General features: G+C 37.0%; 1 protein-coding gene across 2 annotated transcripts in view; it reads right to left on the reverse strand.

Annotated features, from left to right (window-relative positions):
• Stim (stromal interaction molecule) overlaps positions 1-24,473 on the reverse strand; it is a 102,312-nt gene that overhangs the window by 45,476 nt on the left and 32,363 nt on the right. For both annotated transcript variants that reach the window (XM_083136013.1, XM_083136004.1), the window contains exons 6-11: positions 19,122-19,291; positions 16,681-16,833; positions 3,369-3,536; positions 2,589-2,689; positions 1,815-1,978; positions 686-751 (exon numbers count right to left, since the gene is read on the reverse strand). In XM_083136013.1, the coding sequence (XP_082992139.1) occupies positions 686-751; positions 1,815-1,978; positions 2,589-2,689; positions 3,369-3,536; positions 16,681-16,833; positions 19,122-19,291 (822 nt within the window). The remainder of the gene's footprint in view (positions 1-685; positions 752-1,814; positions 1,979-2,588; positions 2,690-3,368; positions 3,537-16,680; positions 16,834-19,121; positions 19,292-24,473) is intronic.

The following is a 24,473-nucleotide window of genomic DNA, read 5'->3' on the forward strand; positions in this document are numbered from 1 at the left end:
AAACAAGACTAGATATTTCTACTTAAGCAACCAGAATCCGAAAACTCTGATGTGCACAGACACAAAATACAACAAAATACAGCTACATAACTGAAACTAGATCAAGTACAGTAGCCGTCACAATACTGCATCCTACAGTTGAGGGAGAAGCAACCACGATACCAAAATAAAATCTCAAAAATTTGTTTTCAACAATACAAGCTTATTAATTATCTACGGCACTAGTGCAATGCTCTTCTTGCACAAATATTTACATCTAAAAATTTACTACTCATCAATTCATACTATGTTAAGTAAAAATTGATTATGTAGTTTGTGTAAGATGGAAAGCAATTGTTAAATCTTCACAAACCACTTCTGGTGTTATAGATGTTATCATTATGCTATCATGTTACTATTGGGCATGCATCCATTATTATTTTTCATTAAACGTTTGCACAATAATACTGCAAACACTATTGGTTTCAATGCACATCCTTATAGAGATGGCTATATAATGTTCTGTCTCTTTATCATGTACTTTTTTTTATATTCTTGATAGGTTGACATTTGGAATGGCGCTTGTTGTTAAATCTGGTTCGATTGTAAGTCACTACAACACAACAATCCTAGAATGGTTGAACACGGTAGCATGACTACAATTAATCCAAGTGTTCTTGCGAGCTCTCCTCTAGAGCAGTCTTACCTGTTGACGGGGTGTACAACGACGAGGTATCATCGTCCAAATCATCTTGGCTGCCACTCAGTCGACCTGGCAAAAAAAATGAATCAATACAAACTACGAAATTTGGGTACAAATTTTTCTGCAGTTGGAATTTAATGTAAACAGAATTGTTTTCAATATTTATACATACAGCAAGAACCTTGGATTTTCATTTTTTTTCATGGACAATGCACCTAAACATCTCTGCCTCAAATAAGATATATATTGTAATTTATCCTCTTTAACATACTGCAATAGATTATTTCCATCATTAGTAAGTATTTTACTCCAGTAGATTAATGTGCTACAGCATTCTTCATTTACTGAAACATGGTGCATTCTCATTTTACATTTCTTGCTTAATAACTTTTTGAAAAGAAGGTTCTCAACAAGTGTACAACTACAGATTTGCCATTTTTGTTTTCGATGTGTACCAATGTGCTCTAATTCATGAGCTTAGTGATGTGTGACCATAGAAACAAGTCAATTAGCGCAACATTGCACATTCTCTCAGACAGTATCACATAAGGGAGCTTTCAGACTAAAGTAACAAGTGACACTTGTCACTTTGAAACAAACCTTCCGAAATAAATGCAACCTTTCGTACTGGAGTGACAAGGAAAGCTACACATGTTGCTTGTTGTATCTGTGTCTCGCAGAGATCCATTATATATCTATAAATAGCTGGTAATTCAGTGCAAAAATTCTGACATTTTGTTATTATTTTTATGGATATGTGTGTCCTAGTTTTGTAAAATAAATGTCTAAATATAGTTTCTATTTCACAACAAAATTAATTCCCCAGGAGACTGTGCACATTCCTTACCTGGAGCCCAAAGCATGACGGCTTAGACAGCAAGGCCACAGTGTGGGACATTGGCACTTTATAGGTATTGACAAAAATTTCCTGTCGGTCTGTCCCTATTTATTATTTTAAAAGCATTGTTTGGCCTGAGAAAATGTTCATGTGTGTGCATTTAAAGATAATTTCTCTCAACTTTTCATTTTCATGGCCTACTATCATAAACCTAGTACGGACACATGCTTATAATACCATCAGGTAGAATCTCACTAGTAGTGTGTATTAATAAGTAGACATAGGAAAACTCACTTCCTCGTACACTGGTTCCTCTGCCATTGCTTCCTCTATAAAGTAAACCTTCTAGGAATTGCAGTCCGTTGTTGTTTATTATGTTAAACCCACACAGCAGCTCTATTTGCTTCCACCTATGCACACGTTCTTGAAGCTCCTGAGTAACCTCGTTTAGGGATGTCCTGGAAATAGCAAAGTAGGTACAATAAGTACTTTTTGCTGAGTGTGCAAAAACATCCCATGACACTTTATCAGAGCCTAAATATCCTATGTGTTAAGTTTGACGGAGAGTTAGAAGAACAGTTTGGTTTCAGGAAGGAAAAAGGTACAGGAGATGCAACTGAATTATTGCGGACAATTGGCAGAAGATAACTACAGAAAGGAAGAGACATAGTTATAGTATTTGTGGATATGGAGAAAGCATTTGATAGGGTGACTTGGATGAAGCTACAGAGATACTGAAAATGTAAGAGTTAATTTTAAAAAAAGCTGGAATGTTACATATAAATCCATGCATTATGGAATGCTGTAGGCTACTCAACTAAAATTCACCAACAAATAGGTGTCAACTGTTTACTCACATCAGAAAAAAAGAAGATCGAAGACAAATTTTGAACCAGACTTTATACTCTTAGCTATGAATGAATGGGCAAGTTGCACGTCTTACAGGAGTATCTTTTTAGATTTGATGCAAAAAAAAAAAGCTTTAGAAAGCCCCACAAATTATACAAATTTAACTAAAAGTTTGCAATATCCAAGTCTAACAAGCAACTACAACTAATGCAACCTTACCTTGCTTCTACAATACTTTTGTCAACATCATCAATAGATTTTCCGTGGGTTGAAACAAATGCACCTACTAGGCTGGATCTTTTCTTCCTTAGTTTCTCACACTGTTTAATTAAAGAAAAAATAGAAACAATAAAATTTTCACTGTTTTTAGAAAAGTGCTAATATTTTTAGTTAAATCAGCAAATTATTTTATCTCCAAATATCATCAAAAATGTATATCATAAAAGAATTTTAAAAATTCTAAAGGTTAATTTAACATATAAATTGAGAAATCTAATATCCTTGTCACTATAGCAATATCACAAATTACGGTTGAGATGATACCTACACTGACAGATCAGTATCATCAAGTATTGATCTGAATTTAAGCAATTTATTTTGCAGTTCATTTCATATCCTTCTGTTACAAAAAAAGAAAAGAAGAAAAGAAAACTAACATCACAGCATGCTACTTTACCCTTTGTGTTTTTCCATCATGTCAAGGATGGATGTGGCTAACAATTAGCAACTGTCACTTACTTAAAAATAAAAATAATTATGTTAATTTAATTCGTTATTCATATTTTCATACTTATTACTATTTTAGCTTATATTACCAGAAAAATATTATATCGGTTTTGTTTGTACTTCAACTGATTTATGGTTTGCAGTTTTACACTTACGGTCATTGAAATTGATGCCTGTATATTGTCTAAAACCCATACACATAACAACAGTATTATCATATTTGAATATCACGAAAACTAAAATACAGGAGAAATGTGTGTTAATTATACTTACAGCCTCACGTGCTTGTTGGAGCTGCTTCTCGGCCGACGACTTCTTCTTTATGTAGCCCTTGTTCTCAATCTCATGAGTAAGTTGGAGCCAATGCTGCAGTCCAAAGGGTGGTGCCCAGCACCTATCCTCCAATTCTCCTTCTGCACGTCTCAATTCTTCTCGCAACATCTACACAAAGCACAACCATATGAATATGTACAGGTCAACAGAAAAGGCATATTTTGATAATATTTACAGTTAGGGCTGAGCCGATACTGATGGTGTTGGTATTAGAAAGTAACAGCTGGAATTTATTTACCGATACTTTTCTGGTATCGTGGTCTTTCACGGGATGCGCAAAAATACTGTGCTACACTTTCCCAGAGCCTAATTATCCTGGAAATTAAGCAAAATTAGAAGTCTTCTTTTACTTTGTACCAGTTATTTTTACACAAAATTGGATTTCACAATCGCATAATATGTATTTTAATATTCTGATGTAATTTTTGTTTCTTTCAGTGTAAACAAACTTGACAAATTTATGCATATAATTGGAGTGGAATACTTGCAAACTAATGTTAATCAATATTTTGAACAACATTTAATTAATACAATTTTCAAGCATCAGTATTGGTATATGTGAAAATCACTAAGAGTATCGGCCGTGGTATGGGCATCAGTTTGAAGTCCTACAAGCTCATCAAGTAGTTAACAATATTGATAAATTTCAACATATGTTTTCTATTCAAAAGTATATCATAGCAGTCTACGACAGTTTGGCTTCAAAATATTCATAATTTCGCAGGATAATCAATTTATCACAAAATAAATTTTCTCCCATAATTTTGTTGCAAGAGAAATAAAATTATCCATTTTGGATAATACTCAGGATACTTTGACTCCATGAGACACTAGAACTGTGGAAAGTATCGGCTAGTATCAGTGATTAATTCCAACCAATAATTCCTGATACTAATATACCAGTGCTATCAGATGATGCTGATATATTAGATTGGTACAACCAAAGATATACGAGGGCTGGGGCATAAGTCATGGCAACTATATTTTTTCTCAAAGTTAAACGGTGGTACCATAATATGATTGTATGTCCCGGGGAACATGGCACCCATAAAATGTGGACACATCACTAGATGGCAGTATGATGAACAGTTGTCGTACAGAGGGCAGTGGTAATTCTTTGTTGAGTCAACCACCGTTCTATGGCGTGAACAGCATTTGTGTATAAAAATATCCTCTTCGGGACAGAAATGCCATTGAATGCCACAGGGAGCGGGGAGACTGAGGGAATAGCATCCTACCGTAGTATGTGCCTCTTTTGTTCTTGTAATGCTACTGTATACTTTCAGACTTGTAAACATATGTAGCACGATGCTACCTTCAATTATGTTTTGCTTTCTTCCTTATCCTACACCTGGTATACATGATCTGCATTGTTCACACATTCCACATCCCAATACACAGCCAGCCCCATACTATTTGTATATTTGAGTTTTTCGTGGAGGTCCTGCATTCTCGACAAAAAAAAAAATAGTTGCCATGACTTATGCACTAACACATCCGCAATATATTGCCTTCAAATATACATTTACACAGTAGCTTCGCAACAGCTACTCTTCCAAAATGTAGCTTCGCTACAGCTACATTTACTAAAAAGTAGCTCGATACGCTACTCCTGTTCGCTACTCGCTACTTCGCTACTTTTTTTCGCTACTTCTGCATAAAAAAATTAAAAACAACCACATGGATATTCAAAAGAAGCCCCTAGTATGATAGTTGTACTTACTGGAAAATAGATTCTGTTATTTATTATCATGATTCCCGTCATTCGATAATTTTGATAGCAGTGTTACTTCAGTTACTTATTTTACTATAATGTTAGAGAATAACGTACCTATTCAAGATGCATATCAATTCTAATTTGATATATGAATATTGCAATTAGGGTGTTACCCAAATTAATGAATACAACTATACACAAATAAAATTTGGTAGGATTACGTATCTATATTCACATATCAACATATTTTTCTTGAAAACAAATATTTCATTATTTAATAGACTGATATGAAGGGAGCATTCTGAACATTCATTGGGGTGTAAACTGGGGTGTACACTATGCTTTATAACATATTGAAAGGTAATCTATGCTTTATAATGATAATTTTTCTTATTAAATATCCCTGCTGCTCTCATGGAATATTAATGAAAATGGGGTCTTACACGTGTGCATGTTGTTCTCATTGTCATATCAAAAATATTTATGTGGCTGACTACTTATTATCATATGTATCGAAATTAACTATAACGTGTTGTGCAAAATGGGAATAAGATAAAAATGTGATATTTGTCAATTATATCTACTTAGCACTTAAATGGAATGTTAGTTGGGGGGGGGGGGATTTCCCCAAACCTTGGGGATAGCTGGTGTATGGTTCTTATGGTAGGTTATAGATGTGAAACAGGTGGAGCGATGATTTACGTAAGTTTTCATGTTTGGATTGCTTCCCTGAAGACACAGTGGAAATTGTGTCGCCTTGTAATCCAATGGCCCCAGGTTTGATCCAGTCTCGATCAGCTTATCTATGCATAAAGTGGACTCAAAATAAATACTAGGAAAGACTCCTAGTTGGGAGGATGGGATCCTCCTGCTCCTCCACTCCCCACACTGCTCATCGTCATTCTTCATTCTTCCTCATTCTCACAATTAGCCGAAAGTGGCAGAAAGTGACTATAGATAAGATAATAACTAAATAAACCATTAATCCTCATTGCCATGATTAGCAAAAGTTAAGAGAAAAGCGACGCAAAAGTAGGAAAAATACATAAATTTGAAAACTATGTATATTAACTAAAGAAAATTGTCGTTTCTGCAAAAAATTCAATAACTCGTATGTAGTCTTTACAACATGATAAAATGTATTGAGGAAACTGACACTGGCGTGTAAACCCGAGTGTTCTAAACATATTGTAATTTTAAAATTTGTGAACAAATATTATCACGAAAATAAATGTAATTCCAGAAAGTGTATGTCTATCGTTCTTGTAACAATAATTTCTTGCTGCTGACATCATATATACTGACAATGATCAATGCTATTAACGTACTGAGCCATTGATTGTTGGCACTAATGCTTTGTCAGTGTACTGGAAAATGGATCGCTCGTTTTTGCACTGCAAGTTGTGTTTTACATAGTAATTATTGATATTTTGCTGTCTCTTACACCATGGATATCCACAGGATTTGTTCCGGGTGTGACATAAACGAGGCATTTTTTCCAGCAGTGCAGCAAGAGACACATGTCTCTACCCAAAATAGTGACGCAACTCAAAAAAACGTAGCTGTTAGCCTGAATAAAGCCCCTATCACACGGAACTGGATTTCTAGTTCGAATGCCCTAGTTGGCGATGAACTGACTTTCTAGGTAGAAATTATGGCCGCCTGGCTGATTGCTTGACTGGTTTTGAGGAATAGGACATGTTCTAATTGCTACTAACTTCTTCGACTAGATTCTGTGGAACAGCCAATCAGAGCAAAGTTTGGCCATGTGAAGATAATCTGTGAGTTTGCAAAGTAGCCTTTTTTTGTCTGTGGTTTCCGAGTGCATACAGCACGAAAGGCATGTTTACAATTGAAAAAGCTAAAATATTCTTCCATACGTGTATAGTAAACGTTGTAAAGTATGTATTTTATCAGCGCCATTTTTCTCTACCTAAAACCATTTAATACGAAGTGATATTCCTCTCGGTTGAATAGTTATCGTATTTTAAAAATGTGAAGTGATACGTTGTTTACTTCTCGCGTGGCCGCCATTATGGAAATGAAAGACTATCGACAAGTACGGTATAACAAGTACCGTGTGAGGCGAAAACTAGCAAATGGGTAGCCAGTCCAGCGTCAACTAGAGTGTTCCTACTAGAAATCCAGTTCCGTGTGATAGGAGCTTAAATTTATATATGTCTATTAGTTATCTGGATATAAGAAATATTCAGATATTAATGAATTACGCAAATATCTATAATGCGCGATATTGAGATATTTATAATCTAGATTATACATATTTCCATGTAAAAGGCTGTCTTTATTAACCTCCTGCAAAAGTTAGTGTTATTGTCAATTTTTTTTACGCTATTGCCACATTCAAAATTTACCTCAAAATGCAGAGAAATAATGTAGCTGTAGCGAAATTTTCGCTACAACTACAGAAATTTTGTAGCTTCGCTACCGCTACAACTACACTTTTCAAAATGTACCGTCGCTACAGCTACAGCTACAAATTTTGTAGCTAGCTACAGTAGCGACGCTACAAGTAGCGCGCTACTTCCGATCACTGCATTTACAAATATAAAAGTTCTAACTTTTTGCCACCCTAATGTTCAAACTTACACAAGAAAGTGACACCATGTTATATGTGGTGTTCCCCTCACTAATGTACTGCAGGTAACTTATAAATATATTATCTTTGTGATTTTAGTTACATGGTTATATGAATAAATTTAACCACTTTCCAAACCATTCCCGCAAGTTGCATCTCTCTAATAAGAAGGCGTAAATCTTATTACCAACATTGTGTAGTTACAAGTAGAGCTGATCCAACACTGATGGCAATGTATCAATGTTTGAGTTGCTGTTTTAAGTCCACTTTATGCACAGTAAGGCTAATCGGGACAGGACCTACAGTTTAAAGTGGGATCCGAACCACTTGTGCCTCCACCGGGTATCGAACCCGGGACCCCTTGATTACAAGGTGACGATGCTACCACTGCACCATCGGGGAGGCCGGCAATGTATCAGTATCAACTAATACCAGTGGTGTCGATATCAGAATGTATCAGTTAGAATTCATTCACTGATAGCATTTCCAGAGTTTGAGTATTTTGAAAGGTTCACAAAAATGTAATGCAACAATTTTACAGTTTGCATTGTTTTATGTGAAAAACTGGATTTGGTGATCAAATAACAGTCATTTTAATATTCTCATGTAACTCTTGAATTTTAAAGCAATTCTTGTAAATTGATGCACATAATTGGAGTGGGATACTAACATATTAATGTTAATCACTATCATGTGCAATCAGTGAGTATCAGCAAAAGTATCGGCTTAGCCCTGCTTAAAAGTAAATATAAAAACTAGGTAAACTTTGTATTTGCATATATGCAGCACAATCTATTCCGGCACAGGACTTTAAACTCCTAACTTTTATACTGCCCTAGTTATGTCACTAGCTAAATCATCAGCAGAAGGTGGAAATATTTTTTTTGAAAGTAGTGGTTAAGTAGTATTATACTATTGTATGAAATTGATTGAAATTTTATCTTATCACAATTTAAGTGTGTGCATTTGAATAAACGATTGTGAAGTCTGTACGTGTGAAGGATATTTCAAACAAATTCTGGTAAAAAAGTTAATGACACTTTGGCAGAAGACAAACACTTATGCTCAGATAGACTGGACCTACTGTTTAAAGTGCAATTCGAACCACTGCACACTGTGCCTCCACCAGAAGTTGAATACCGAACTCCTTCATTACAGCAGTGTTAGCCACCATGCTATTAGAAGAACCCACTTTGACAAAGAGAAATGAAAAAAATAATTGCAAGCCTTAGCATACTACTTCCAAGAATTTCAGACAATTTTCCAAAATAATAATTTAAGACAATTCTTCACTGCTGCCATGATAAAGTGACTATGTGTTCATGTGCTTGACAGAATTCTCACTAGTTGTGGCAGTGTTTGCGGGAACAGAACATGCATGCATGAAACAAAAATCTTCTTACAGGGGAAAATGCAACAATACTCTACAAAAATTAATGAGCACAGGGGAAGGTACTATAAATGAACTGAGATATTCCAAGACATAAGGAAAATATTCAAATATCACTAAAAGTATTAAACACTTAGTTCCCTGAAATGCTGATAATTTATGAAGCCTGATGAGCCACAGATTTGTGGCTTTTAAGCCACTTTTGCTTCATAATATTCAATGCTCTATCACTTCAAAAAATAATAATGAACTATTGTAAGAAATAACAGCATAACACACACAAAAAAATTCAAAACAGACCACAAGCTTACCTCAATCCTATACAATGGGTGCATGCACAAGAACAAAAGTAAACATTAATGTTCCTTCTAATTCAAGTACCATTGTTACAGGTGAAAATTTAAATACAGTGAACTAGGCTTATTTTCCACTTATGAAATAAGCATCACTAGGGGGCATGCATGGGTATATGACTATCATGCAACATTCACATTCGCAGCTGTCAACTGAAGTTTTAAAAATGTCCATATTTTCTGTGGCTCAATGGCTTATTTAGGAGTGTGCTGAAAACTCTATGCCAGGATAGTTGATCAAATTCAATTCAAATAGTTCACGGTGAAATACATTAAATAAAGTCAATAGTATGCTACATGGAATAACAAAAAGAATGTCAATACCAGGGTGGCCACTCTGTAACCATGATAAAATTCAAGTATAGTTCCCAGTTTTCAAGATGAACTTTTCCACAATTCAAGGGTACAAGCAGATGTTTTCTCCATTTCAACCTTATTTATTATTGCCCCACCCATGTAAAATCAGGGAATGTAAAATCGGGGTTTCACTGTACTAATGTACGAATTTTTTTTAATTGTACAAGAATTTTAAACTCAAAATTACCTAATTAACTTCAAGATATCTTATCTTGCAATAATCTTCCATTTGTCAGATAGATTGTTCTGCAAAGGACACTAAAAAAGTAAATGGACTGGGAGAATTTGTTTTATTTTCCATGCATCTTTATTTTCATTCCTCAATAAAAATAAAAGCTAAACTGTAAAAAAATTGCCTCAGGACATTTATAAATATGTATAAATTCAATGGGATATGGATTAATGAAGTTGCAATTTTTCATGTCTCATTCTACAGAGAAAAATTCACGTAGAATTCCCGGAGCCAATAATTCACGCATAATTCCCAGAATTCAAGGAATTCCCGGTGAGTAGCCACCCTGAATACAAATATAAACTTTAAAGGAAATCAACATATGTCTAGGATGATAAAAAACCTGATACTTTACTTTTACACAATATATCAAACACACCATGAAACTAATTAGTCTATTTGCACACTGATGCCTAAGTACATTTCTTCTTGTATGTGTATTGCTTACATTGTACAATTCTTCTTCTAGTTTACAGTTGTTATAAGCATTTACACATGTTTAAAAAAAACAGTACATGTTTGGGAGGATAATATTTCTTGTCATATTAAAAACAACAGAGATAAAGAAACAACATATATATAGGGAGGTTATTTCAGTCGTTTACCGAGAGTGTCAGCTGCTCGGCTGCCCTTCATGCAACAGGTCCCGGCAAATTGCATCCCGATCCCGACTTCGGGAAATGACTTCCTGACTTTTCGAGATCCCGAGCAGTCGGGAAATACCGAATGGTCACTTTAAAAAGTCGTTAATTCTTGACGTTTTCTGCATTGTAAGTTTCTGGAACTTATCGGAAATTGTAAGTTTTTATTTTAGAAATGCAAAAACAATCACTTAAAGTGAAAATGACTTGTAGAATTCGAGATTTCCAGAGCTTCGGGAAATTTCGAACATTTCCCATCCCGAAAATGTTGGGAAATTGCAAATTTTTCCCCTCCCGAATGTCGGGATTTAAAAAATTTCCATCCCTTTCCCGTCCCGAGCCAAAAAATTCTGTCCCGCACACCCCTATTATTCATTAAGGCAAGAATTTACAATACCGGACCATTCTGTAATTTCTATGCTATGTCTTATACTGGTGGTATAAGGTGGCCACGGTGGCTCAGTCGGTAACGCATCTGACTACCATGCGCAAGGTCCCGGGTTCGATCCCCGGCCGGTTCAAATCCGGGAACTTTTCTAACGGTGGAAGCGGCCCCGGCGCCCACCCAGCGTCAAATAACATGGGTACCTGGGGGAAACCCTGGGGGGTAAAGGAGGTCAGGGGCGTGATGTTGATCACATCACCCCCACTTACGACCGGATCAAGAAAGTGTGGGGCGTTACCCCCACACCCCCTATACGCCTCCATGGCGTGGTGCTATGCACAGGGGAACACTTTACTTTACTTTTTTTTTATGTCTTATACTCATGAAATAATTAGTCGTGATGATTTATCTCAAGTTAACATGTTGGGGTGAGGTGAAAAAATTGTTCATTAACGTGTAGAAGTTGTAAAATAAGCTTTTCAATTCTTGCAATGGTTCTCCGTTTAAAAAGTATGGTTGCCATATTTGTTGATATGAACAATTGACGTTCACAATTAGTTACGCTGTCTACAGCATTGCCACACTGTTAATTTCATACTTGGAGAGCATGGATCGTGTAAGAATGTCAGAAGAGAACTGTAAAAAAGTTGTTAATGTTGTACAGATTTTTAGGTGGAGTGTGCAGGAAGATTGCCGTGGGATAATTAATCAACTTATGGATTTCGGTATATTGCGCAAAGAAGGTGCTTACATGTAACAGTGACAATCACGATGTAGAAGAACATGTGGAATGTGGACTGATTTGATTACAGGTAAGTTTGGCAACAGTGCATCGATCGTAAAATTGCAGGATACGAAAATGGAGTCTTCGATGATGAACGTTTGCCGTTAAAGTGCTATGAAAATAAGATTTTTTTATTGGTTCGTAATCACAATTAGCGCAAAACCATTCACGGATAGCTTCACTGACCATTCTCGGTAAGGTTAGGTTAAGTTAGTTAGGTTAGGCAAGGCAAACATACTTAAAATTTGGGGTTGAAAAACCATGCACGGGTAGCCCCACAAACCATTGATGGATAGCCCCACGAACCATTCACGGTAAGGTTAGGTTAGGTTAGGATATTCAAACATAGTTAAAATTTGGGGTCGTAGTAATATCAGGAATGTATATTTTGTTTTTTAAGTAATGGAAACACAAAATCTTCAGGTAAATAATGAGCAATCCTGCCGATCGTGGACCACTCAATTTCACTTATTTTGCAATTTCTACAGGTGACCCCCAAATTTTAACTTCAAATTCGTGATTAGGAGGCCTCAGTTAGTGAGTATGCGAAATATTACAAAAATCGGGGAGGGGTCCTGTATTGTAAATTCGCTCCTTCATTAATTGTGGAAGCACCTAGCAGAAAGATTTGGTAAGTAAATGTGTATATTTCATCTTTTTTTTACATGCTCATACGGTGTTGTTTTTTTTAGTCGCTTTACTTGGCGTAGGGACATTTGGTCAGTTGTAAGGAGAGATTTTGACTACGTCTGTAGGGACATTGCCGGAAAATGGTAGCACCACTGTCGGCTACCAGATGTAGTGAGTCTACACTCATGTTCACTTCTGTTTGCGTTTATCAGTACGCGTGTTGCTTATACTGTGTTATTGAGTTGATGTGCTATTCAGTGCTAGTGATTTATTGTGTGTTAATTGTTATTCATTCATTAGTTATTCCGCTAAACAAATATAGTCTTGAACAAAGAGTTTTTATGTACGATAATTACGTGAAAACGAACTCTTGCAGAAAAGTGGTCAGGCAATAACGAGACAGGATCTCTTGAACCTAACAAACGTGTTGTATTGCTGTTGAAGGAGGTCATTTTCAACATCTCCTATAACACAGGAGGTTAGTGATCATCATTATTATTACTTTTAAATATCATTTTATGCTTTCGGTTTGCTTTATGCGCCGGGATGCTGTCTTCCCTTTCTGTCAACTGATGATAAAGAAGCGATGTCTAATCTCAGATTAGATGTCAGAAATAAGGTACCAGAAATATTTGTATTTGGGAGGATACCTTTTCCAGCATCCTTGCGACAAGGTACGTGCTTATTTCAATTGTAATTGTAACTATAATTGTGAAAAGTGGAAACATTACAAAACAAGCTGTTTCTGTCCTTGTCTTCGTCAAGAAACTGCATGAAACTGCCACTCGTGCTTTGAGATGTAGAGCAACATGTATTAAATTGACTTTGTTGCATCAAAGAGTTTTGTTTTGATTTGTAATTAAAAACTGTCAGGTACCTGTAATAGAAAAACTAGTAAATATGACAGGAAGTTAATCTAATCTTAGATTTCACAATATATAATTGCATTTTGGTGACCCACTGCATATAGTTGAAGTATGCTAGAGAAAACAGGTCAAAATTTGTTACTCCTTTTCTTCAGGATGCATTTCTATCTACTAACAGATACGGTCTTAGTATACTATTTCACAAAGCAAAAATGTAAGTATCTCTATACAGTCAACTCTCGATTCTAAGACCCTGGGACCGTGAAAAATTTGAAGAAATAAATAAATAAAAAATAAAAATTGAAAAATTCAAGGAAATCGGAAGAAAAATACGTTTCTTGAACTCATTTTATTCACTGTTTTGCAATTCCCTTCACGAGCGCTCTGCGGGTCTCAAGTGGGCCTGATCTAAAAATAGACACCACCACACCACACTTGAGTGATATCCAATAGCACTTGACCTCTGTCATCCTCTCCCCCAAGTGCAGCGACAGTCGCTACTTACGCGCCAGGCTTGTTTTGCCATTGTGATTTTGCTTGCTCTTGGATACGCTACCCTCTCTTTGTGCTTGTGCTATTACATCTTGGATTTGTGCATTGTGTTTTGGATTTCGATTTTGGATTTCTTTTGGTTTTGATTACGGCTTTTTTGACGACTTACGCTTTATTATATTTCGATTTGTTTGTATTTTTGGATTTGATTTTGTGAACGATTTTTGACGACCCATGCTATTTATTACGGATTTGTGATTTCGGCAAAATGAGTGGAAAGAGAACATTCTTGATGCTTATAAAGAAGTACGAGATCATCCAGGAAGTGGATGAAAAGAAAATGACAAAGACAGAGATTGCGCGGCAGCATGGTATTCCGAAGTCAACACTTTTCACGATTCTCAAAATGAGAGATGAAATCGTGAACGCAGTGCAGAAGGAAGGCCACAATGTTAAATCCAAAAATTTAAAAGGCACGGTGCATGCAAACCTGGAAAAGGCTATGCTGGAGTGGTTTGGCCAGCATAGAGCTCAAAACGTACCTATTAATGGGCAAATGATGCAGAAGAACGCCGACGACTTTGCCATGAAGTTGGGGATAGATAACTTTAAATGTTCAAGTTGGTGGCTAGAGCGTTTCAAAGTGCGTCCCGGAATATCCAGCCACAAAGTCTTCGGGAAAGTGCATCGGTCGATCCGAAATCGGTGAGTGAGTGGCTGCCGTTGGTACAAAACATCCTCGACCGCTATCCGCTTCAAGATGTGTACAATGCTGACAAGCTGGGGATATTCTACAACCTGATGCCAGATCGCACTCTTGCCATGAAAGGGGATAAGTGCAAGGGTGCGAAGAGGAGTAAAGAGCGTTTCACCGTCCTTCTGTGCTGCAACATGGACGGCAGAGATAAAATGAAGCCCCTCGTGATCGGAAAGTTCAAGAAACCCCGAGGTTTCAAGGGCAACATCCTGCCTTGTGATTATGACTTTAATAAGAAGGCATGGATGACCTCGGGGGTGTTTACGAGGTGGCTTCGACTCGAGGATGGGTGCGGCAAACAGGAAAGTCGTGCTCTTCGTCGACAATTGCCCTGCACATCCTTCTCTCGACAATCTCCGGAACATCGAGCTGGTTTTCCTACCCAAGAACACCACCAGCATGCTTCAGCCTCTGGACCAGGTGATAATCCAAAAAGTGAAGGTGAAGTACCGTGAGATGCTTGTGCAAGGTATGGTGTGGAAACTTGACATGGGCCAGGAAGTCAAGAAGTGGGACGTGTTCAGGGCCATTGGAGGAATCGTTGCCAGTTGGAGGGCTGTGAGGCCTGAAGTTATTACAAACTGTTTCTGACACGCCCACTTCGTCCCACCAGCCGAAGAAGAACCTGCAGTCGGTGTGCCTTCCGCTGCCGCCAAAGACTCAGACAGCCTGCCGCCAGTGGATGCAGAGTTCCAGTCTGCCCAACCTGCGCAACGAAGAAACTTGGCAGAGTTTGGCTCCAGGCTGCACGTACGAGCAGTACATAACAGCAGACAATGACATTGCTGTCTGAGGCACCCTCGATTATGCTGATATAGTCGGAGGGCAGCAAGAATCTAGAGATGAAGAGGGGGGGGGGAAGACATTGAAGAAAAGCCTGAAGATGTCCCCACCATCAAAGACATTCTCAAAGTGAGGGATGTGTATGCAAGCATACTGAAACACAGGGGCACCAGTGAAAATATGTGGTCCCACTTTTACAAAGTGAAAGACTTTGCAGAACAATCTAAGAAGAAACAGACATCAATAATGGACTTCTTCAGAAAGTAGTGGGGAGGGGGAATCGGTGTGTGGGGGATGGATCAGTGAATTTGATCAAGGACAAACTGACAATTGATGAAAATAAGCCTGAATATTGCCAACGGTGAGTAAACTTATTGATGTTTTGTGTTTATAAAATTTCGTGTTTTTTGTCCGTTTCACTATCTAGCAATAATTAATGTATTGTTTTGTTAATGCAACTTTTGACATGGTAAACATATATGTACATATAAGTAGGAAGAATTATGCATCCATGGCCTCCATTAAAGGTATCATCTCACCATTCGCTTGGACTGACTTATTGGACGATTATTTTGCTTTTGATTTTCGTCGCAACTGCAATAATTGCAGACTCCAAGTTCGCTCACTTAGTGAAAATGTTTGAAAAAGGTAAAATTTGATACACAGGGACAAAGAGTACTACATATATACCGTATTTATGCGTATACAGTATAAGGCACGCACTGGTTTTTATTCTAGTTCTGCATCTGAAACATTGCTCGTGTGTTCATTGACAGCATGGGAATGCGTAAAGCAGTGCTCGATCCACCCTTCTTTTTCACCCTTCTGCAGCTTGCTTCAAAAATTAGCACTTTACTGATAAGACTTCTCTTCTTCAACATGTGCAGCGATGTACTTTAAAACTCGTTCAACTACCTGTTTCCCCCTCCCTTCCTTTCCAACCAGACTGCTACTGGTTTTTTTTGTAAACGTTTTCGTGTTCTATTTTCCTTCTCATGACATGCATCCTGTGCATAACAGGTTGTATAACTATGCAGGATAAATGGTGTTACAGTCTCCTAAGAATCTTCATATCCGTTTGAGCTCCGTTGAAGCTAAAAATTGGTACAAATTCCAATAACACCCCTTCGAAATAACAACCCTTTTTCCGGGAACCGTGAAAGGTCGTTGTATCGAGAGTTGACTGTATTTACACAGAACCATTATTCAAAACCATTCTAATTAAGACAACTTTTCATGGAATTTATGATGCCCATGATGAAGGCGTACCTCAACTTCTGCTTTCAGCTGAGTCACTTCCAGATCTGAGTACGAGGTGTGAAGCTCCGGATTGTCACTGCCATGCTCCTGAAGCTGCCGTTCCAGATTCTGCTTTTCAGACACTACACTTTGCTGGGCTTCTTTGGCATCTTCCAGTTCTTTCTGCAATTAGAATGAGACATCACTGTAAAGTGTAAATACTAGGAATGGGACCGATTAATCAGTATGGGCTTATCGGTAAAATTAACGATAATTTTAAATATCAGATATATCTATAAATATCTTACAATTTAGTGCAATAGTGTTACAATTTTTATGGATTGTATATAATTTCCATTAGGTACTTTTCTTTTAATATGCAGATTCTTTTGGATTGCAAAAGCTTGGTTCGTTTGAAAACATACATTTATTAAGAAGGTCAATGAACCATGTGGAATTTTATATCGGATCGGTAGAATATCGGTTATTAGTATAGATAAACTTTATATCGGTACTATATCAGTATCGGCCAAAATTTCGTATCGGCCCATCCCTAGTAAACATGCTGTAGCACAATCTCTTACATTACGTCGGGTCACTTAGCAACTCAAAATTAAAATTGGTTAATTCCTGGAAAGTTGAAACGTTTATTGTTTCAGCTGACACACCAAGTAATGGATGTCTTTTTTAAATTGAATACAAGATAATGTCTACTTACTTATGTAGTGTAAGTCGCAGTCAAATTATTCTAAAAATACCCAAACAAATAAGAGGTTTTGTATTTGTTTACGAGATAATGTTTCTCCTAATTTTCTACATCTTTCTCAAGTCTAATACATTCTAAAAAACTGGAGAAGAGATTTTCTTGAGAAGTTTTGCAAAGGCTTCAGAGCTTCTCAGAGTTAGCTCCTCTATCATCTTCCAGGGTTGAAGTCCAAAAAATTGCTTTTAGATCATGAAAGCCTGGGACACAGCACAGACAACAATTTAAGAGTATTTTTACCTGTATCATCCCTGGCCCACAAAACAAGCACAGCACACACTCACAATTGAAATTCTTCAATTTCGCCGGCATGGTCAAGGTAAAACAAGAAGATAAAAAGGTAAGAAAAGTCCTGGAGAGAGAAACACTCTGGCTGGCTACAGATGCCTTCTGGGATGTATATGTCGAGAAGAAATTATGTCAAATGTTGCATGAAATGTAGTCAGGATTATCTATTGGATTTTCTTCTGGATTTTGTATGAATATTGCAGTTGGAAGACAGCCAAGAATAATCAAGTTTTTGAATTTTTTCTTGGCACAGTCCTGGGTGCCTTCATTTACCACTTTCTAATTTTCCCTTAGTCCCCAACAGAAAGTGTGTGTAATATTTTTGGAGGACAGAACATCCTAGCAAACTAGAGCAATGTTTCATATTTTAAGAAAGTGTGAGCATTTTATTATTTCATAATATCAGAATGTACCTCTACATAGTAAATACATTACACTTTCTCAATTTTCCAACAAACGGCAATCAAAATATTTAATAAGTTATTAGTTCCTACGGAAATGAGTAACTTCTGCTTCGGAAGCAAGGGTTCTATAATCTTTTATGCTTTGGTCATCTTGGTGCCAAGCTAGCCAAGAGCTGGACTCACAATCTTACCACCGAAGGTACCTGGTTCAAATCCTCAAATTCTTTATGAGTATCCCTTCATCAGTTAAACTTCGCCATATGGAAATTAACTTCTAGACTGATTCTGAGGACTTTGTATCAGAGGAATGAAATCCCCATAGAACTGATAAAAAAAAGGGTCATTCAGCACACACAAGGACTTGGTCGAGAGCCTCATTAGGCCAGTAGCACACCAACGACAAGTCATTTTGTTTGTTAGCTAAAATCTGATAACAGATTTCGTCTACGTACTTAATAGGTCTAGGTCTTTCTTTTATAATTTGGGAAGCAGGCAACAATGCATTATAAGTATAACAGAATCAATGTATGTAGAATTGATGTATCAGTTTATATGTTGTGAATTGAATATATTTCTAGCAAATATTGGTTAGAAAATAGTATATGAACCATTTAATGTAAGATTCAATGTCTACATTTAATTGCTGGCTTTAAGTTGCCCTCTTGGCTGAATTGAATGGATGCATGCATGCACAGGTCGTTTTGTCACAAGCTGTTCCCTGCGAGACCAAATTTCCCATACCTGTGCTGTCTTGTAGCAAACCATCACAACATAACTAGGTAAAAATTTTCGTCCAGTATGTGGCTGCCCATGAGCCTGATGTTAAACCTTCCCTAAGTTGGTTTGCAACAAAAATGATGTGTTGTGTCCAATCCGGTGTGCAGCTGGCCTTAACCTGCAATAATGTTGTTTCTACGACATACTACACAGAAGAGAGAGGCTGGCATTTGAGTGTCTTCTAAGAAGGATATAATTATGGATTTTGGGTCCATTGAGTGGTAACAAATAAAAATTACCTGTAAACCTTGTAGAGCTTGCTCTGCTTTGTGCAGGCTTTCCATATCTTTCATCATCCTCTGAAGATGCTGACGGGAACTTTTATTCTGGCTGTACGCATACCAGCAGCCGAGGAGGGCACCAGCAAGCAAGGTTACCAGAATAGCATCCTTCAAATGATGCCTTGATTCTAAAAACAAACAAATACACTATTAGATTTGATAAAACAAATTCAGTTTTGAACAGAGCCGTCATCAAAAAGCATTTTCACTCTACAAAATTATTCGAATTTCCATTACAACCATAAATGGTGATCTGTGCTCAGATCAGACACATGACTACAAATTTTCCTTACATGGTATGTTTTAGTTTTCCTTGTATGTACATATTGCTTGCATTCTATAGTGGAGCCCAAGTTAAAGAGTTCAGTAGGGGCCCTTATGGGCTTTTACTTTTGTTGCCACCACCCCCAAATAACAGTGTTTCTGTCAGAAACGAAAATGCTTAACATTCGAAGAGTAAAAAATAAATATGCAATAAGCAGAGGGATTGCAAGGTTTTGAAATTCCACACCTTCTTTTACAAGTCAGACCATCGAATAAAGATGTATTCTTTACTTGTGCTTACGTGATTTGGGGAGCTAAAAATAACAGCCCTCCGAATGTTGCCACTTGCTGCAAACACGTGTTGGCCTGTTGGGAAGGGGGAGGGGGGAATGTCCAGGCAAAAGTTCCTCAATAGACTTCCGTCCTTTCGTCCCGTGGGGTCAAGAGGTTTATTGTGTGCGCGCTTTCTCGTTTTGGGTAGTCCTTCAAGGAGTTCATTATTAGCTCTATTATTATTGTACGTACAACAGCAAAATGGAAAGTGGAAGTGTTATTAAGCGAAAAAGTGGCTAGTGTCTTAAAAGTAAAGAGAGACAAATTGTAGTAAATATTTTTGATTATTTAAAGCAGAAAAATCCTGGCAAAAGTGTTAGTTGGATTGTGAGTGAAACCGCTGAAGCGACTGGAATTTCATGTAAAACTGTTTACAAAATTCGCAGCGAAGCGGTTCAAGGAATTCTTACAACACCAAACAAAAGGAGACAGAGGAGAAACACGCCAAATAACACCAGGTATGTAAAATACAACGACTTTGTTCGAAGTGCTGTGCGGCGGAAAGTCCACGAGTTCTTTTTCAAAAATCGTCCTCCAACCCTTCAATCAGTAAATGCTGACCCTTCGTTGCCAAATTTTAAGAGAACAACATTTCATCGTTTGTTGAAAGAACTTGATTTTGTGTATGAAAAAAGGGGAAGCAAAGCAATGCTCATTGAAAGGGAAGATGTTGTGTCTATGCATCACAAATATCTGAGTCAAATTAGAAAATTTAGGGCCGAAAACAGGTACATTGTATACACGGACGAGTCATGGGTTAATGCTGGTGCAACTGTGCAAAAAGAGTGGAGGGACAAGACAATAAAGACTGCACAACAAGTCTTTCTTTGCGGCCTTTGTAGTGGTTTGAGAGCACCTACAGGTCGGGGGGCGAGATTTGCTTTGGTGCATGCCGGTAATGAACACGGTTTTGTTCCAAATGCGAAACTCGTTTTTGTGTGCCGGAAAAACATCGCCGACGAACATGATGAAATGGACGGCGAAAAGTATATTCGGGACCAGATATTTCCAAATCTCCCTCCACGGTCAGTCATCGTTCTGGACAATGCATCGTACCACAGCCGTAAGAAAGAACAGCTGCCCACCAAATCATGGAGGAAGGATGACATGCGAAAATGGCTGCAGACGCACAACATCACTTATGAAGATGAGATGCTTAAAAGAGATCTGATGGACATCATAAATATTCACCGGTGCAAGTACGATATGTACAAAATAGACGAAATGGCAAAAGATCTTGGCCACACAATTCTTCGGTTACCCCCCTATCACTGCGAGTTGAACCCCATAGAACTTATTTGGGCCCAGGTCAAACACTACGTGAGCTCAAGAAACAGCACATTTAAAATAAAAGACATGGAGCGACTGATTTGTGAAGGTTTCGATGAAGTGACAAGTGAACTGTGGGAAAAGTGTGTGGAGCATGTATGAAGAATTGAAAGTGAAATGTGGGATGCAGATGAACTTCAGGATGACATCGAACCCATAATTATACAACTAAACGAGGATTCTTCGGATGAAGAGATGACCGCCAGTGACAATTCCTCAGGCAGTGGTGACCCAATGGACAGCGTTGCGCCTTTGGAATAAGAATTTAGTAGCATTGTAAGTACATACATCATTATTATTATTTTGCTATTCCCTATTATTCTCTCCTTTTTATTAAAGGGAGGTTTCTTTGTTTTACTGATGTGTCGTCGAATTTGCGCTCTTGTATTATGGCCGTATTTAGAGCGGGGTTTCTAGGGTTCAACCCCCCCCCCCCCCCTGAAACTTCTGACATGTTGGATTAATGGAACTTCAGAAACCAAAATCTGTAACAAATTTTCATATTTTTTTCGAAGCATCACAAAAATACAAGGAGACAATGTTGAAACGATCGGGCTAGAATGTTCATACATTTGGAATTCTGAAAGTTGAGTGAAACAGGAAGGAATATAGACTGAAGATTCCCTTATGATTGTCCCAAAATTCCCTTTCCAGCTTTTAAATTCCCCGTCCGATAAAGTCGAAAAGAAATCCCCCTTGACAGGAGTTCAGACCTAGGATCTCCAGTTTTGTAGCGCATTACGTTCGCGATTGAGGTTACAATCCATGCACCAGGCTAAGTTTTTAAAAAGAATAACTGGTTCCACACTTTTCAAAATTCCAAAAATTTAATTTTAAAGTCAAACAACAAACTTTGACTAAAATTTCCATCTAACTTTTAAAGCTTTTCTCTTGAAGGTATCTAAAGTTTAATGACGAAGTATAATAATTGTGCATTTCAGTACACACTGTATGAAACGTAAAAAAAAACAAAAAGAAACTTGTGCTGGATATTCACTCATTTGCTGTATTGAGTAAGCCCCCTCAAGGATATAACAATAATATAATAATTATTATTATTAGTATTACTATGGAATAAAATTGTTTTATTATTATGAAATTATAATAATTATTGTACAATTATTGTTATTATTTCTATTATTCAAATTTCTGGCGATGCACATGGGAACAATTATGAATGAACCCCCCCCCCCCCCCCGAAAATTTTTCCTGCCTACGGCCGTGTCTTGTATTATACAGTAACCGTGGACCCAAGCCCGTACACAGGATTTTTTAGGGGGGGGGGGTAATTGAAAAAATGTGGAAGACGTTTTTTAAATTTGGTTTATTGGTTTATTATAATTAGGGCTCGGATATAAATAACCAAAAAAAGACCTAAAAATATCAAAAAAAGGACCTAAAAACGGAAAAAAGGACGTAAAAATGTGATCCAAATTAATTAATAACTCCAGTTTTAACCTCCCCATCCCCATCCTCTGCGCGGCACATTGAGATCTTTGCAGGCGCGTGCTGTCTGGTCGTATACACCGTGCTGAAAGCTTCAAAACAAGATAAAGTTGCCACTTACAGCGCGACCTTTCATACACGATACGGTTGAAGATCTTGTACCGTACCTGCTTCAGTCGTCCAAAAATGTTTTTCTCTCGTTTCAGGGATGGTTCAAATATATTTATTTCTCTCTTTTTTAATTTCTTTACTACAGAAAGGATGTTTAAGAGGTGATGAACTGATGATGATTCGAATTGAGAATGGGCAGTAAAAACGTAGTTGAAAGAACGTGAAGTTGCAAAAAAAAGCCGTTAATATCTAAAAAAAAAAAAAAAAAGCTAAAAAAGGACCAGTAAGCCATAAAACGCCAAAAAACGCAAAAAAGGACAAATAAAACCTGCCTTTTTCTGGCCTACAATGACCCAAAATGAACATATATTATGTTGGGCCTCGTCTTCGGACATTAGGAAGAAAAAAAGGATTTTTCCTCAACTTCCGAGCCTTAATTATAATATACATACAGTATTTATTATGTTACATACATAAGTAAATTACTAAACATTATGCATAAAGGAATTAATTTGTTACTTTTATATATTTCAAATATTTAAAATGTTGAAAAGTAGCAAACTAACTGGTTAAAATGCCAGATTGCAAAATGTAGTTGAAATGCTTTTATTACGTTTAAGTTCTGCTTTCTATTAACATAATCAATTAATATTCCATTCGTATATTTATCTTGCATTCTTGTTTTACTTTTATTGCTTACAGTGGTGGCGATTATGGGGTCTGGGGGTCATTGCCCCCACGCTATGGATAAAGTAAACTGTATTCCGCAAATTAGAGATATTTTAAAATTTCCTTTAATACTCATTTACCAGTATAATTCTATGTTTAGAAAATAATATATTTATAAATTAAATTATACGTATTAGCAAAGATTCTTGTAATCTTCGAGGGGGGCTATGGCTCCCATGCACCCCCTTGAGTATGGGCCTGCGTGCACCATTAACTTTTGTGTTGTCATGTACTACAGCAGACGCTCAACGTGCAAAGGAACAGTCTTCAGCTACGCCCCATGCGGCAACGCTGTCGTCATAAGCCCCATACTGAACTCTTAAGTTGGGCTCACCAATAGAATTATTTCTCTTGTAGTCTACGGTTATTACAAGCATAAAAACACAGTTTTTCGTTGTGATGTTTCAGGAGAACACACACTCCCTTCATCGGACATTTATTTTTAGTTTGACTAAAGATACAGTTATAACAATGGTTAAGATTTTTTAAATAAAAAAGTGAATCTGTTATACAATGGATGTTGTCAATGTTACATTGTTGTAATATAGCACTTTAACTGTGAAAAACAAGCAGTCTGTTTTATCTTTATTTCAGATAAAAATTTTGATCACATTATTTTCTGTTTAAAAAAATAATAATTATGAATCCCAAATATCATCAGGCAATTCAAAATCATCATTGCTTTCACAGAGTTTCTTGATGTTTTCTGTTACATTAAATTTTAAAGATGGTGGCTTACTCCACTTATGAAAAAGATAACTCCATAGTGGGTCTACGTTACAATTTTCATTATTTAATTTATTCCAGTGTTCTGCAATGAACGAAGCTTCCCAGATATTCATATCTATGTTTCCCGTCACTCTTTTTTTATAACCCTTCTCTTTTGAATCAAATGCTTCTCTTCGATGATGTGAGCTGACAAACCTGTTCTTGGATTTATATTTATAATGTCTAAATCATGTTCATGCCATCTTATTGCCAGTTTCCTTGCTGTTTGTCCTACATAATCCTTTGAACATGAACAACTTATATTATATATTCCTGTGGTTTCTACATCTGGTAGGGATTTTCTCATTTTGTATTCATTAAATGTACATT

This window comes from Lepisma saccharinum, chromosome 1 (assembly GCF_977018435.1).
Source record: "Lepisma saccharinum chromosome 1, izLepSacc3.1, whole genome shotgun sequence".
Taxonomy (NCBI): domain Eukaryota; kingdom Metazoa; phylum Arthropoda; class Insecta; order Zygentoma; family Lepismatidae; genus Lepisma; species Lepisma saccharinum.